This window comes from Lissotriton vulgaris, chromosome 5 (genome assembly GCF_964263255.1).
Source record: "Lissotriton vulgaris chromosome 5, aLisVul1.2, whole genome shotgun sequence".
In the NCBI taxonomy this organism is placed as follows: Eukaryota; Metazoa; Chordata; class Amphibia; order Caudata; family Salamandridae; genus Lissotriton; species Lissotriton vulgaris.
The window spans coordinates 8,014,957-8,033,220 of NC_141693.1; the positions used below are offsets into that span (position 1 = coordinate 8,014,957).

An 18,264-nucleotide genomic window follows, 5' to 3' on the forward strand; every position below is an offset into this window, starting at 1 on the left:
GGGCTCTCCTGTATTCATACACACACAGGCTCCGACAGGGCTCTCCTGTATTCATACACACACAGGCTCCAGCAGGGCTCCCCTGTATTCATACACACACAGGCTCCGACAGGGCTCTCCTGTATTCATACACACACAGGCTCCGACAGGGCTCTCCTGTATTCAAATAGACACAGGCTCCAGCAGGGCTCTCCTGTATTCATACACACACAGGCTCCAGCAGGGCTCTCCTGTATTCATACACACACAGGCTCCAGCAGGGCTCTCCTGTATTCATACACACAGGCTCCAGCAGGGCTCTCCTGTATTCATACACACACAGGCTCCAGCAGGGCTCCCCTGTATTCATACACACACAGGCTCCAGCAGGGCTCCCCTGTATTCATACACACACAGGCTCCAACAGGGCTCTCCTGTATTCATACACACACAGGCTCCAGCAGGGCTCTCCTGTATTCATACACACACAGGCTCCAGCAGGGCTCTCCTGTATTCATACACACAGGCTCCAGCAGGGCTCCCCTGTATTCATACACACACAGGCTCCAGCAGGGCTCTCCTGTATTCATACACACACAGGCTCCAGCAGGGCTCTCCTGTATTCATACACACACAGGCTCCAGCAGGGCTCTCCTGTATTCATACACACAGGCTCCAGCAGGGCTCTCCTGTATTCATACACACACAGGCTCCAGCAGGGCTCCCCTGTATTCATACACACACAGGCTCCAGCAGGGCTCCCCTGTATTCATACACACACAGGCTCCAGCAGGGCTCTCCTGTATTCATATATAGACACAGGCTCCAGCAGGGCTCTCCTGTATTCATACACACAGGCTCCAGCAGGGCTCCCCTGTATTCATACACACACAGGCTCCGACAGGGCTCTCCTGTATTCACACAGGCTCCAGCAGGGCTCCCCTGTATTCATACACACACAGGCTCCAGCAGGGCTCTCCTGTATTCATACACACACAGGCTCCAGCAGGGCTCTCCTGTATTCATATATAGACACAGGCTCCAGCAGGGCTCTCCTGTATTCATACACACAGGCTCCAGCAGGGCTCCCCTGTATTCATACACACACAGGCTCCGACAGGGCTCTCCTGTATTCACACAGGCTCCAGCAGGGCTCCCCTGTATTCATACACACACAGGCTCCAGCAGGGCTCTCCTGTATTCACACAGGCTCCAGCAGGGCTCCCCTGTATTCATACACACACAGGCTCCAGCAGGGCTCTCCTGTATTCATACACACACAGGCTCCGACAGGTCTCTCCTGTATTCATATAGACACAGGCTCCAGCAGGGCTCTCCTGTATTCAAATAGACACAGGCTCCAGCAGGGCTCTCCTGTATTCAAATAGACACAGGCTCCAGCAGGGCTCTCCTGTATTCATACACACACAGGCTCCAGCAGGTCTCTCCTGTATTCATACACACACAGGCTCCAGCAGGGCTCTCCTGTATTCATACACACAGGCTCCAGCAGGGCTCCCCTGTATTCATACACACACAGGCTCCAGCAGGGCTCTCCTGTATTCACACAGGCTCCAGCAGGGCTCTCCTGTATTCATACACACACAGGCTCCAGCAGGGCTCTCCTGTATTCACACAGGCTCCAGCAGGGCTCTCCTGTATTCATACACACACAGGCTCCAGCAGGGCTCTCCTGTATTCATACACACACAGGTTCCAGCAGGCCTTCCCTGTATTCACACACAGGCTCCAGCAGGGCTCTCCTGTATTCATACACACACAGGTTCCAGCAGGCCTTCCCTGTATTCACACACAGGCTCCAGCAGGGCTCTCCTGTATTCATACACACACAGGCTCCGACAGGGCTCTCCTGTATTCATACACACAGGCTCCAGCAGGGCTCTCCTGTATTCATACACACACAGGCTCCAGCAGGGCTCTCCTGTATTCACACACAGGCTCCAGCAGGGCTCTCCTGTATTCATACACACAGGCTCCAGCAGGGCTATCCTGTATTCATACACACAGGCTCCAGCAGGGCTATCCTGTATTCATACACACACAGGCTCCGACAGGGCTCTCCTGTATTCATATAGACACAGGCTCCAGCAGGGCTCTCCTGTATTCACACACACAGAGGTTCCAGCAGGGCTCTCCTGTATTCATACACACAGGCTCCAGCAGGGCTCCCCTGTATTCACACACACAGGCTCCAGCAGGGCTCTCCTGTATTCATACACACACAGGCTCCAGCAGGGCTCTCCTGTATTCATACACACACAGGCTCCAGCAGGGCTCTCCTGTATTCATACACACAGGCTCCAGCAGGGCTCCCCTGTATTCACACACACAGGCTCCAGCAGGGCTCTCCTGTATTCATACACACACAGGCTCCAGCAGGGCTCTCCTGTATTCATACACACACAGGCTCCAGCAGGGCTCTCCTGTATTCATACACACACAGGCTCCGACAGGGCTCTCCTGTATTCATATAGACACAGGCTCCAGCAGGGCTCTCCTGTATTCACACAGGCTCCAGCAGGGCTCTCCTGTATTCACACAGGCTCCAGCAGGGCTCTCCTGTATTCATACACACACAGGCTCCAGCAGGGCTCCCCTGTATTCATACACACACAGGCTCCAGCAGGCGTCTCCTGTATTCATACACACACAGGCTCGAGCAGGGCTCTCCTGTATTCATACACACACAGGCTCCAGCAGGGCTCTCCTGTATTCATACACACACAGGCTCCAGCAGGGCTCTCCTGTATTCATACACACAGGCTCAGCAGGGCTCTCCTGTATTCATACACACACAGGCTCCAGCAGGGCTCTCCTGTATTCATACACACACAGGCTCCAGCAGGGCTCTCCTGTATTCATACACACACAGGCTCGAGCAGGGCTCTCCTGTATTCATACACACACAGGCTCCAGCAGGGCTCTCCTGTATTCATACACACAGGCTCAGCAGGGCTCTCCTGTATTCATACACACACAGGCTCCAGCAGGGCTCTCCTGTATTCATATATAGACACAGGCTCCAGCAGGGCTCTCCTGTATTCATACACACACAGGCTCCAGCAGGGCTCTCCTGTATTCATACACACACAGGCTCCAGCAGGGCTCTCCTGTATTCATAGACACACAGGCTCCAGCAGGGCTCTCCTGTATTCATACACACACAGGCTCCAGCAGGGCTCCCCTGTATTCATACACACAGGCTCCAGCAGGGCTCTCCTGTATTCATACACACAGGCTCCGACAGGGCTCCCCTGTATTCATACACACACAGGCTCCAGCAGGGCTCCCCTGTATTCATACACACAGGCTCCAGCAGGGCTCTCCTGTATTCATACACACACAGGCTCCAGCAGGGCTCCCCTGTATTCATACACACACAGGCTCCAGCAGGGCTCCCCTGTATTCATACACACACAGGCTCCAGCAGGGCTCTCCTGTATTCATACACACAGGCTCCGACAGGGCTCCCCTGTATTCATACACACACAGGCTCCAGCAGGGCTCTCCTGTATTCATACACACACAGGCTCCGACAGGGCTCTCCTTTATTCATACACACACAGGCTCCAGCAGGGCTCCCCTGTATTCATACACACACAGGCTCCGACAGGGCTCCCCTGTATTCATACACACACAGGCTCCAGCAGGGCTCTCCTGTATTCATATAGACACAGGCTCCAGCAGGGCTCTCCTGTATTCAAATAGACACAGGCTCCAGCAGGGCTCCCCTGTATTCATACACACACAGGCTCCGACAGGGCTCCCCTGTATTCATACACACACAGGCTCGAGTAGGGCTCTCCTGTATTCATACACACAGGCTCCGACAGGGCTCTCCTGTATTCAAATAGACACAGGCTCCAGCAGGGCTCTCCTGTATTCATACACACACAGGCTCCAACAGGTCTCTCCTGTATTCATACACACACAGGCTCCAGCAGGGCTCTCCTGTATTCATACACACACAGGCTCCAGCAGGGCTCTCCTGTATTCATACACACACAGGCTCCAGCAGGGCTCTCCTGTATTCATACACACACAGGCTCCAGAAGGGCTCTCCTGTATTCATACACACACAGGCTCCGACAGGGCTCTCCTGTATTCATATAGACACAGGCTCCAGCAGGGCTCCCCTGTATTCATACACACACAGGCTCCGACAGGGCTCTCCTGTATTCATACACACACAGGCTCGAGCAGGGCTCTCCTGTATTCATACACACACAGGCTCCAGCAGGGCTCTCCTGTATTCATACACACACAGGCTCCAGCAGGGCTCTCCTGTATTCACACACAGGCTCCAGCAGGGCTCTCCTGTATTCATACACACAGGCTCCAGCAGGGCTATCCTGTATTCATACACACAGGCTCCAGCAGGGCTCTCCTGTATTCACACACAGGCTCCAGCAGGGCTCTCCTGTATTCACACACAGGCTCCAGCAGGGCTCTCCTATATTCATATATAGACACAGGCTCCAGCAGGGCTCTCCTGTATTCATATATAGACACAGGCTCCAGCAGGCGTCTCCTGTAGACACACAGATCTCTGCAGCTCTCTGGTCTCATTCAAGGCCCAGTTTCCTCATAATTTTTTTCTTTCCTCTTCACAGGGCACCTCAGGCAGTGACGGGCCGTCTGGACCACCCGGTGAGAGGGTAAGTAGGACCTTTCCTTGCCTCTGTGCATATACCTGCGTTAGATTCCTGTACCCACCAGTGTGGCCTGTGACCAGCTCTTAGGGCAGCATTATACATGCCCATAGGGCAATCTGTGTTGTACCTTCATTCGACACCTTCCATGGGGGAGCGAACCCCAGAATGTGTGGCACCATTCTTGGGATCCCTGAAGGCAGCTCCTTCAGTGTCTGCTTCTGGGGACGATACTGTTTGTTGCCCCTGGGGTCCGATCTTTGGAGGTGGAGGGCTTTAATTATATTCCCTCATGGCCATCGCTTCACCGTGTCCATGGTTGCCCTGATCGGAATCTACAGAGCATGCTGGGAGTGGCTGGACCTCTGCTGGTGCTCTCTCTCGGCCTCTCTGTAGGGGGGCACCTTATTCCTCCTAACCTTTGTCGTCTTTGTGTTCTAGGGTCTACCAGGGCCGCAGGGTCCCAATGGGTTTCCAGGACCGAAAGGGCCCCCGGTGAGTACATGTTCGGAAGTTCATTCAAGATCCAATGTTAAATGGGGCAAACAATGAGGTATGGGGTGCTCAGAGCACAGGGGTAGTGGAGGAGATGGTGGTGAGCGCACCATAGGACACTGGCAATTAATCAGAATCTGGGGTAATCTATAATATATGTTGAGTTAGAGGTAATCAGTAAGACACTGGGGAGCCTAATGAGACTTTTCAGTAATTGATAGGACTTTGAGGAGACCAATGAGAAGATGGGTTAATCAATAGGACCTTGAGGAATCCTTTGAGACACTTGGTTAATGAATAGGACATTGAGGAGGCCCTTTAGACACTGGGTTAATCACTAGAACATTGAGAAGGTCAATGAGAGATTGGGTTCATCAATAGGACATTGAGGACGCCAATAAGACATTTTGTTAATCAATAGGACATTGAAAAGTTCAATGAGACATTGAGTTAATCAATAGGACATTGAGAAATTTGTTGAGACACTTGGTTAATGAATGTGACTTTGAGAAGGCCAATGAGACACTGAGTTAATCAATAGGACATTGAGAAGGCCAATGAGACACTGAGTTAATCAATAGGACATTGAGAAGGCCAATGAGACATTGGGTTAATCAATAGGACATTGAGAAGGGCAATGAGAGATTGGGTTAATCGATAGGACATTGAGGATGCCAATGAGACATTGCGTTAATCAATATGACATTAGGGATGCCTGTGAGAGAATTGGTTAATTAATAGGACATTGAGAAGAACAATGAGACACTGGGTTAATCACTAGAACATTGAGAAGGCTAAATAGACATTGAGTTAATCAATAGGACATTGAGAAATCTGTTGAGACACTTGGTTAATGAATGTGACATTGAAGAGACCATTTAGACACTGGATTAATCAATAGGACATTGAGAAGTCCAATGAGACATTCGGGTAATCAATGGGACATTGAGAAAATTAATAGGACTTTGAGAAGGCCAATGAGACACTGGGTTAATCAATAAGACATTGAGAAGGCCAATGAGACACTGGGTTAATCAATAGGACATTGAGAAGGTCAATGAGAGATTGGGTTAATCGATAGGACATTGAGGAAGCCAATGAGACATTGGGTTAATCAATAGGACATTGAGAAGGCCAATGAGACACTGGGTTAATCAATAGGACATTGAGGATACCAATGAGACATTGGGTTAATCAATAGGACATTGTTAATTCGTAATCTGCACTGTCGTTATATGTCTGCTGATTTTGAAGTTTGTTCGATTTTTATATGAAATAGCCACTTTTATCCTTCTATTTTTAAATGAATTTTTGAGAACATTGATTATGGCATCCCGTTATATGATAATTGTCATTTTATTCTATTTATATAATTTTATGTGAAATTTGCAGCTTTTAAGATATGTATTATCGAAATAAAAGCTATTTTGACTGACTGACTGACATTGAGAAGGCCAATGAGACTAGGTTAATCAATTGGACATTGAGGAATCAGTTGAGACACAAGGTTAATTAATATGACACTGAGAAGGCCATTTTGACATTTGGTTAATCAAGAGGACATTGAGAAGGCCAATGAAACATTGAGTTAATCAATAGGACATTGAGGACCTCAAAGAGAGATTGGGTTAATCAATAGGACATTGAGTATGCCAATGAGACATTGGGTTAATCAATTGGACATTGAGAAGGCCAATGAGACACTGGGTTAATCAATAGGACATTCAGAAGATCAAGGAGACATTGGGTCAATCAATAGGACATTGAGAATGCCAATAAGACACTGGGTTATTCAATTGGACATTGAGAAGGCCAATGAGACACTGGGTTAATCAATAGGACATTGAGAAAATCAATAGAACATTTAGAAGGCCAATGAGACACTGGGTTAATCAATAGGACATTGAAAAGGCCAATGAGACACTGGGTTAATCAATAGGACATTGAGAAGGCCTATGAGAAATTGGGCTAATCAATAAGACATTGAGGATGACAATGAGAGACTAGGTTAATCAATAGGACATTGAGAAGGCCAATGAGACATTGGGTTAATCAATAGGACATCGAGGACGCCAGTGAGACATTGGGTTAATCAATAGGACATTGAGAAGGTCAATGAGAGATTGGGTCAATCGATAGGACATTGAGAAGGCCAGTGAGACACTGGGTTAATCAATAGGATATTGAGGATGCCAATGAGAGACTGGATTAATCAATAGGACATTGAGAAGGCAATGAGACACTGGGTTAATCAATAGGACATCGAGGACGCCAATGAGACATTGGGTTAATCAATAGGACATTGAGAAGGTCAATGAGAGATTGGGTCAATCGATAGGACATCGAGGACGCCAATGAGATACTGGGTTAATCAATAGGACATTGAGAAGGTCAATGAGAGGTTGTGTTAATCGATAGGACATTGAGTACGCCAATGAGACATTGGGTTAATCAATAAGACATTGAGAAGGTCAATGAGAGGTTGGGTCAATTGATAGAACATTGAGGACGTCAGTGAAACACTGGGTTAATCGATTCGACATTGAGGAATCAGTTGAGACACTTGGTTAATTAATATGACATTGAGAAGGCCATTTAGACACTGGGTTAATTAATACGACACTGAGAAGGCCAATGAGAAATTAGTTTAATCAATAGGACATTAAGGACGCCGATGAGAGATTTGGTTAATCAATAGGACTTTGAGAAGATCAATGAAACATTGGGTTATTCAGTAGGACATTGAGAAGTTCAATGAGACATAGGGTTAATCAATAGGACATTGAGGAAGAAAAAGAGTGATAGGGTTAATTAATAGGACATTGAGAAGGCCAATTAGACACTGGGTTAATCAATAGGACATTGAGAAGGCCAGTGTGACACTGGGTTAATCAATAGGACATTGAGAAGGCCAATGAGACATTGTGTTAATCAATAGGACATTGAAATGGCCAATGAGACATTGAGTTAATCAATAGGTCATTGAGAAATCTGTTGAGACACTGGATTAATCAATAGGACATTGAGAAGGTCAATGAGAGATTGGGTTAATCGATAGGACATTGAGGATGCCAATGAGACATTGCGTTAATCAATATGACATTAAGGACGCCTGTGAGAGAATTGGTTAATTAATAGGAATTTGAGAAGAACTATAAGACAATGGATTAATCACTAGAACATTGAGAAGGCCAATGCGACATTGAGTTAATCAATAGGACATTGAGAAATCTGTTGAGACATGGTTTAATGAATGTGACATTGAAGAGGCCATTTAGACACTGGATTAATCAATAGGACATTGAGAAGTCCAATGAGACATTGGGGTAATCAATGGGATATTGAGAAAATCAATAGGACTTTGAGAAGGCCAATGAGACACTGGGTTAATCAATAGGACATTGAGAAGGCCAATGCGACACTGGGTTAATCAATAGGACATTGAGAAATCTGTTGAGACACTTGGTTAATAAATGTGACATTGAAGAGGCCATTTAGACACTGGATTAATCAATAGGACATTGAGAAGTACAATGAGACATTGGGGTAATCAATGGGATATTGAGAAAATCAATAGGACTTTGAGAAGGCCAATGAGACACTGGGTTAATCAATAGGGCATTGAGAAGGCCAATGCGACACTGGGTTAATCAATAGGACATTGAGAAGGTCAATGTGAGATTGGGTTAATCGATAGGACATTGAGGATGCCAATGGGACATTGGATTAATCAATAGGACATTGAGAAGGCCAATGAGACACTGGGTTAATCAATAGGACATTGTTAATTCGTAATCTGCACTGTCGTTATATGTCTGCCGATTTTAAAGTTTGTACGGTTTTTATTTGAAATAGCCACTTTTATCCTTCTATTTTAAATGAATTTTTGAGATCATTGATTATGGCATCCCGTTACATGATAATTTGCATTTTATTCTATTTATATAATTTTATGTGAAACTGGCAGCTTTTAAGATATGTATTATCGCAATAAAGATATTTTGACTGACTGACTGACATTGAGAAGGCCAATGAGACTAGGTTAATCAATTGGACATTGAGGAATCAGTTGAGACACAAGGTTAATTAATATGACATGGAAAAGGCCATTTAGACATTTGGTTAATCAATAGGACATTGAGAAGGCCAATGAAACATTGAGTTAATCAATAGGACATTGAGGACGCCAAAGAGAGATTGGGTTAATCAATAGGACATTGAGTACGCCAATGATACATTGGGTTAATCAGTAAGACATTGAGAAGGCCAATGAGACACTGGGTTAATCAATAGGACATTGAGAAGGTCAAGGAGACGTTGGGTCAATCAATAGGACATTGAGAATGTCAATAAGATACTGGGTTATTCAATTGGACATTGAGAAGGTCAATGAGACATGGGGTTAATCAATGGTGCATTGAGAAAATCAATAGGACATTGAGAAGGCCAATGAGACACTGGGTTAATCAATAGGACATGGGGGATGACAATGAGAGACTGGGTTGATCAATAGGACAGTGTTAGACGGACCGGGAGGGTCGGCCGAGGATAAAGGGAGAGGTCTCCGGGGCGAGCCGTCTCCAGCGATCGTACAGACAAGTAACTTCCCCCCCACAGACGTACACCACACAAGGATAAGGTTCAACGATACTTTATAAGCAATTCTTTAAGTACGGTAAAATGGTACAAGGAGGTCTGGACTCAGGGGTCCCCTCGGTTCTGGTCTCTGGATTGGGAAAAGGGTAGCGGGACAGTCTTGTTACCAATCTGGTAGATGAAATAGCTCACAATCCTCGAGCTCGGCGTTCTAGATGATCGGGCCGCGGCGGAGCCAGCAGGTCCCGATGAAGGTGGTGATTACAAACGGTCCGCGGCCACGCCAGCAGGTCCCGACGACGATGAAGGTTTCAGAAGGTTGCGGCAGTGCCAGCAGGCAGGACGATAGTTCGTAAGGCAGGGCTACGGCAGCGCCAGTAGTCCGTCAAGGATGAGTTCTTCGCTGCGTCTCTCGACTCCAGGATACAACTGCCTTCCTGCTCTGGAGCTGCCCCAGTTATAGGTCCGGCGCCCTTTGATGTCCGGACCCTCGCACTTGGAGGTCGGGAGGTCCGGGATGAGGGAGTCCAGACACCCAGCAGGGGGGTGGAGCCAGCGCCTGGGGGAGCTGGGGGCGATCGGCACCTGGCGGGGGAGAGCTATCGACACCTCTTTCTCCCATTGACCTGCCAAGTAGTCCGCTCACCTCCTGGGTGGATGGTGGTGCCGGGATGTCGGGGCCTGGCCAGGCCCAGGGTTAGGGTCGATCGGAGGCCACGCGGCCTCGTGGTGCTGTGTCCAAGATGGCGCCCAGGCCGGGCGAGAGGGCCGGTAGGGAATCGGGCCCATGAGGTGGAGATGTTCAGGGGCAGGGGTCCCATAGGAGACGGGAAACGGGTGGTTGTTGCGTGTAACACCTGAGGAGCCGGGCTCGGGCCTGGTCGTGCGGGGAGGGAGCAAGCCCTTCATGTGGCCTGTCCAACAGACAGTGAGAAGGCCAGTGAGACACTGGGTTAATCAATAAGACATTGAGAATGACAATGAGAGACTGGGTTGATCAATAGGACATTGAGAAGGCCAATGAGACATTGGGTCAATCAATAGGACATTGAGAATACCAATAAGACACTGGGTTATTCAATTGGACATTGAGAAGGCCAATGAGACATGGGGTTAATCAATGGGACATTGAGAAAATCAATAGGACATTGAGAAGGCCTATGAGAAATTGGGCTAATCAATAAGACATTGAGGGTGACAGTGAGAGACTGGGTTGATCAATAGGACAGGGAGAAGGCCAGTGAGACACTGGGTTAATCAATAGGACATTGAGAAGGCCTATGGGAATTGGGCTAATCAATAAGACATTGAGGATGAGAATGAGAGACTGGGTTAATCAATAGGACATTGAGAAGGCCAATGAGACATTGGGTTAATCAATAGGACATCGAGTACGCAAATGAGACATTGGGTTAATCCATAGGACATTGAGAAGGTCAAAGAGTTAGTGGGTTAATCAATAGGGCATTGAGAAGGTCAATGAGAGATTGGGTTAATCGATAGGACATTGAGTACACCAATGAGACATTGGGTTAATCAATGGGACACTGAGAAGGCCAATGAGACACTGGGTTAATCAATAGGACATTGAGAAGGCCAATGAGACGTTGAGTTAATCAATATGACATTGAGAAGGCCAATGAGACATTGGGTTAATCAATAGGACATTGAGAAGGTCAGTGAGACATTGAGTTAATCAATAGGACATCAAGGACGCCAATGAGTGATTGGGTTAATCAGTAGGACATTGAGAAGGCCAATGAGACGTTTGGGTAATCAATAGCTCTTTAAGGAAAGTAATGAGACATTGGTGTAGTCAAAAAAACTCAAACAAGGATCAATTGATGATTGGGAAATTGATAAGACGCCAATAGAGTTTAATATGACATTGTAGATAATCGATAAGACATCAAGACAATCAGTGAGACATTGGGGTAATCCAAGAGACATCAGCACCAAGGGTTTGGAATGTATACATCGACATATGTGTCTGTATCCATGGGTATACATCGACATATGTGTCTGTATCCATGGGTATACATCAATATACGTAGAACTCTATTCAGAGGGCACTGCAGTTTATGTTCTCACCTCTCAGAAATATGTTTGTTGCACACTCCTATCGAGTAGGTACTCTATCAAGAGTCCCACAAGTCCCATGCCTCCATTCCGTACACATGAACCTAACCTCTTCTTTCTCACCCTAGGGCCCACCAGGAAAGGACGGCATCCCAGGGCACCCTGGCCAGAGAGGAGAAGTTGTAAGTATCTGAGTTTGGTTTGAAAAGTCCTGGGTTTCGTAGTGTCATGTTAGATCCCACCTCCTCCTTCACGTGAGTCATACGTCTAGCTTAAGCGACATCCAGTCTCTGAGGCCCTCGTTCACAGTAGGGCTGGGCTGAAGATGAACATTTGTTGCCATCAGTGCTCCCACTCGTTTGGAACACATTTCTGACTTTCATGGGTTTCACAATATTCACGTTAGTACTTGAGTCATTGGTTCCCTGGGTCATTCATGTACATAAAATGTATCCACATGGGTCAGGAGATTTTGGGCCTGATTCAGGTTTCGGTGGACGGGTTTCTTCGTTACAATGGCGACCGATATCCCAACCGTGGGAATATTAATCCCATTATATGCTAGAGGATTTATTTTTCAGTGGATGGGATATCCGTCACCGTTGTGATGGAGTAACAATCCGATAGGATATAATGGGATTTATATTTCGGGGGATGGGATATCCGTCACCGTTGTGATGGAGTAACAATCCGATAGGATATAATGGGATTTATATTTCGGTGGATGGGATATCCGTCACCGTTGTGATGGAGTAACAATCCGATAGGATATAATGGGATTTATATTTCGGTGGATGGGATATTCGTCACCGTTGTGATGGAGTAACAATCCGATAGGATATAATGGGATTTATATTTCGGTGGATGGGATATCCGTCACCGTTGTGACGAAGTAACCTGTCCAACAAGACCTAAATCAGGCCCTTAGTTCTTTTGTACCCCAAGGGGAATATTTCTTAAAATGTATGCCAAGGCCACACACAGCCTTGTGTGTTGTGCTTCCCTGGCCCTTTGTGCTTCTGGGAGCATGATCACAACTGTCACAAAGTAGTTCTGGTACTGTGTGGCACCTGTTCATCACAGTCTACTTTTTGGTGCTATGCTGTGCATCAGCCATGACAGATCGGCAACAGGACATGAATAGATGTTCAGCTCTCTTTGGGTGTCAGTAAAGATGGCTGCTCACTCTCCCCACTCGTAGTCTAGAACACATAGGAGCAATATACGTGGGTTTACATGGTGGAAAAGTACCTGCACGTGATACAAGAGTACTTCAAACACGTGAGGTTTTTGGGGTGTTCGCCCAATTTTCGGGGTGTCACACTGCAATACCCACAGGCCCTCCCTTAACTCGAAACTTGCAAAAGTGGTTATTCTCTCCCATTCGAGGATTTACCACATTTCTAGTGCAACCCTTGAGCATCAAATTTCACTGTTCCTGATTCTATGAAATGTAGATATGCAAAAACCTCAGATAATCGGTGCCCCCATCTCTTACTACAGTTCTGCATCCCTCCCTCGCGACTGTGTCGCAGGGCTCTGTGACCGGCGACCCTGTAAAGGCACATTCATACTCATTCCCTAGCCACCCTCTCCTGCTCTCCTACTGATTAGCCAGACAGATATCCATACCTCTTGTCTGTAGGCTCCAGTCTCCTCTCCAGGGGCCCCTTGCAGTGCATTCATAGAGGGTCTGTGACCGGGGACCCTGTCAAGGCACGTTCATACTCATTCACTAGCCACCCTCTCCAGCTCTCCTACTGATTATCCAGACAGATATCCATACTTCTTGTCTGTAGGCTCCATTCTCCTCCCCAGGGGCCCCTTGCAGTGCATTCATGGGGTCTGTAGGGATTACTTACTGTTTAGCAGCTTGAAGATGATCTTCTCCCGACCAACTCTCAGTCTGATATCACTGGTGTGTGTTTGACTTGCATTACTTCTACTTCCAGCTGATTCATTCTAATGTTGTCACTTTGCAGGGCTTCCAAGGCAAGACGGGTACCACTGGCCCACCCGGTGTTGTTGGCCCCCAGGTGAGTCACTTGTGGATACATGAGACGTGAGACAATGCCACATGTGTGTATTAACAGCTTCACCGGCTCCATGGGTTTCGCCCATGTCTCAGTTAGTGTTCTTTGCTTCCGTCACGTAGTAGGTGTTACACCTTCAATTGTGTCTGCACCGCGTCAGCTGTGTCATGCTTAGTCACGGCAGGAGCCATGTGAGTGGCTGTTTCCATACACCAGGAGTCTTGAAATTGGAGATTTACATGACTGCATGTTTACATACAACAGTAACCATGTGAGCGGGTATTGATGCGCACCTAGGGTTTTGGAACTGGAGATTTACAAACATAGGACTGCATATTCACATGCACGAGTAGCTGTGTGAGTAGGTGTCAATATGCACCTAGAGTTTTGGAACTGGAGATTTACATGCATATGATCACGTTTACATGCACCAGTAGCCATGTGAGTGAGTGTTTGCATGTTTCCATTCACCAGTAGCCATGTGAATGGGTGTTTATATGCACCTAGAGTTTTAGGACTGGAGATTTACATACATATTACCTAATGCTCACAGTCACCAGTAGCTGTGTGAGTGTGTGTTAATTTGCATCTAGAGTTTTGGGACTGGAGATTTACATACATATTACCTAATGCTCACATTCACCAGTAGCTGTGTGAGTGTGTGTTAATTTGCATCTAGAGTTTTGGGACTGGAGATTTGCCTACATATGACCACATGCTCACGTGCACCGGTAGCCGTGTGAGTGGGTGTTAATATGCATCTAGACTATTGGGACTGTAGATTTACATACTTATAACCGCATGTTTACATACACCAGTAGCCTTGTGAGGGAGTGTTAATATGCATCTTCACTTTTGTGATTGTAGATTTATATACATATGGAGCACATGTTTATATACACCAATAGCCATGTGAGAGGATGTTAATATGCACCTACGGTTTTGTGACTGGAGATTTACATGCATATGACTGCACGTTTACATGCTCCAGTAGCCGTGTGAGTGGGTGATAATATGCACCCAGAGTTTTGGGACTGGAGATTTGCATACATATGACCTCATGTTTACATTCACCAGTAGGCATGTGAGGGGGTGTTAATATGCACCTAGAGTTTTGGAACTGGAGATTTACATACATAGGAGTGCCTGTTTACATACACCAGTAGCAGTGTGAGTGGGTGTTAATATGCATCTAGACTATTGGGACTGTAGATGTACATACTTATAACCGCATGTTTACATACACCAGTAGCCATGTGAGGGGGTGTTAATATGCATCTACACTTTTGTGATTGTAGATTTATATACATATGGAGCACATGTTTACATACACCAATAGCCATGTGAGAGGGTGTTAATATGCACCTAGGGTGTTGTGACTGGAGATTTACATGCATATGACTGCACGTTTACATGCTCCAGTAGGCATGTGAGGGGGTGATAATATGCACCCAGAGTTTTGGGACTGGAGATTTGCATACATATGACCGCATGTTCTCATACACTAGTAGCCATGTGAGTGGTTTGTAATATGCACCTAGCATTTTGGGACTGGAGATTTACATACATCTGGCCGCATTTTTTCATACACCATTAGCTATGTCAGTGGGTGTTAATATGAACCTATCGTGTTGGGACTGGAGATTTGCATACATATGACCACATGTTCCCATACACCAGTAGCCATATGAGCGGGTGTTAATATGCACCTAAGAGTTTAGCTGCATCAGTAGTCATGTGCATGATGGTACCCCTGCGAGACCAGGATCCATATGATTGGATGTGTGCATAATTGTTGACATGCTGCTGTTGTCTGTATGTTTACTTGCACCCACATTCATGAGCCCCTGGGTGTGTATTTGCATCAATAGCCATGTGCATGGATGTTTACAAACACCAGTACACATGTGGTCAGATGATTACCTACAACCTGAGGCATGTGATTGCGTTTCCAGGTGCCGGTGCCTCTGTGAGCTTACTTGCATCACGATAAATGTGCATAAATGTTTACTTGCACAATTAGTCACAGGCAGAAATGTTTACATACAGCAGGGCCCATGTGAACAGATGACAGATCTGGCGTTGTGTGATTGGTTGTTTGGGTACAGCAGCTTAGTGACTGTACTTTCCATGTGATTGAATTGTTGCGTTTACCAGGAACCACATGATTGTGACTTTGCATAAATATGTAGCCATGTGATTGGAAGTTTATTTACCTGAACAAACTCATGCAGTAACACCCATTTGTGGCCTGAGAGGCACAGACCACATTACCACGACCCTCACATCCTGTGATAGGCTACTCTCTAGCGAGAGTCCCCGCTTTAATGGTTCACAACTCTGTTCACGGTTGTGCTCCTGGCTCCCAGACCCTTTAGGCTCCACCATTCCCCCTGGTGCCTGTGATTATCAGCAGCTTCCTGGCTCTGCTTTCCCCTAAACTTAAAACATGCATTGTCAATGCATGGGGCCTATTTCAGAAAGTGCTTCTACACTCACTGGTGAGCTTAGGCACTCAATAAGTCACTATGCATTCACTGGATCACTCATTCTTTGCTACTCCCACTGACTCATTCTTGCTTCCAATCACTTACTCATCCACAATAAAACACACGCGCAAACTTAATAAGCACATGTAAGGTAAATTCAAAAGAATAAAAGTAGAATAAAGAAAACACACTGTATAGGCTTCCAATTAAAATAACATTAAACATAGCAGTAGATGGCCGTCTTGCAATGGTTTTCATACATAGTGTGCTGTCATTTTATTGTTCCATCATGGCTGCAAAGTTTAGAAGTAATTTGTTGGGCATGATAGAGTTTTAAAAAAAGAATACACTTGGGACAATAGCATTCCAAGATGGCCGCCTGCTTTAGAGCAGTAGCCGCATGTAATGCAGCACTCTGACGATGAAATCAGAGTGCTGAAGCAAGGGTCCCAGTAGTGCTGACAGTTGAATCTGCTGGATGCTTTGGAAAAAGAAAGGAGACATAAAAAGTAGCAATTGCAAAGCTAAAGGATTAGCCCATCAATCAATCAGTAGATTTGTAGAATGCTTCTTGTCGCCCGTGAGGATATCCAGGCTCTGGCAGGGTTCTGTTGATTTGCCGAAGAGCCGGGTCTTCAGGGACGTTTGGAACTCTGGAAGAGATGGGTAGGTCCGGAGATGAAAGGGCAGTGTCTTGTCTCATGTCTTTGATGCTAGGTAGGAGAAGGATCGACCTCAACGTCTACTCGTCGGATGCGGGAGGGGGTGAGGGTTAGAGAAAGGGACGCGGAGCCTCTACGCGCGGGCATTGAAGAGCGCTCATTTTTCAGGCAGATGTGCACGTGTCATCAGGAAAAAAAGAACTTGAATGACACTAGAATAGACCAACTGAACAGAGGGTTGACCTAAGGCCCTCTATGTAAGGATGTGATGCATGCATTTCCTTGTGGCTGTCTTTGATTACATGTTCCTGGGAGACATTTTAAACTGTCTGATGTGCCCCAGAGGATCTAGCACAGATTATTATGGTGTGAATCATCGATCACCAAGGTTTGCCAAAGTGGGTAACCAAACCCCTCGCCTACTATGGTCATCTGTGAGAATAGATGCAACAAAACGAATGTTGTCAATCTTCACGGCAGCATAATAACAACCACCCTTAAAAGCCATTAGGCTTCAACTTTTGCTTTGCATAATATATCAGTCATACCTGTTGCATTTACCGTAAGTTTTCATAATAAACAGATCATATCTATCGCCTCTTGCAAAACTTTTTCCTAATGAATCAACCAGTCTAGAAGCCTTTCACCTTGTCCTGCCATAATAACCTACTGAGGCCTACTGTACTGAGCATAAGTTTTCCCACAAGGCAATCCTCAGGCATATAATTGTAAAATGAAAAATGTGCACAAAATTAGAGTTGGCAGAATAGTGTAGCACCTGCCCCTTCCCAAGGGCCAAGCGCAGATTCTCACAGCGAGTGGAACCTTCTACCCCAAGGCTTTGTCTAGAGGCTAAGCCACACCAGAGCACTTACCCATGACATCAATCTATCCGTGGAACTCACAGAACCTTTCACAATTAACTAAACTGCTCTACACCCTTTATCACTGGCTTGTCACCATAAGCAACCCAAACCCCCTGTACTGCACACAATACTTCACACAAGGCAACCATCAGAAATGCTGAAAAGAACTACAAAATTACATTTGGCAAAATAATATACCCGTAAGGAGGTCGAAAGGATTTTACACAGCCCTAATTTCGTACCCACAGGGTTTGCCTGAGGGGATGGCCTACCACAGTAAGATGACCACCTATACAAATACCTGCCAAAATCTGATAGCACAACATAACATGACAATGCATAACATCATATAGCATATCATGACACAGTGTAGCATAACAGGAGGGATGATA

General features: G+C 46.3%; 1 protein-coding gene across 1 annotated transcript in view; it reads left to right on the forward strand.

Annotated features, from left to right (window-relative positions):
• COL11A2 (collagen type XI alpha 2 chain) overlaps window positions 1–18,264 on the forward strand; it is a 375,761-nt gene that overhangs the window by 269,678 nt on the left and 87,819 nt on the right. The window contains exons 35-38 of the mRNA XM_086920653.1: window positions 4,614–4,658; window positions 5,094–5,147; window positions 11,951–12,004; window positions 13,805–13,858. Of these exons, the coding sequence (XP_086776779.1) occupies window positions 4,614–4,658; window positions 5,094–5,147; window positions 11,951–12,004; window positions 13,805–13,858 (207 nt within the window). The remainder of the gene's footprint in view (window positions 1–4,613; window positions 4,659–5,093; window positions 5,148–11,950; window positions 12,005–13,804; window positions 13,859–18,264) is intronic.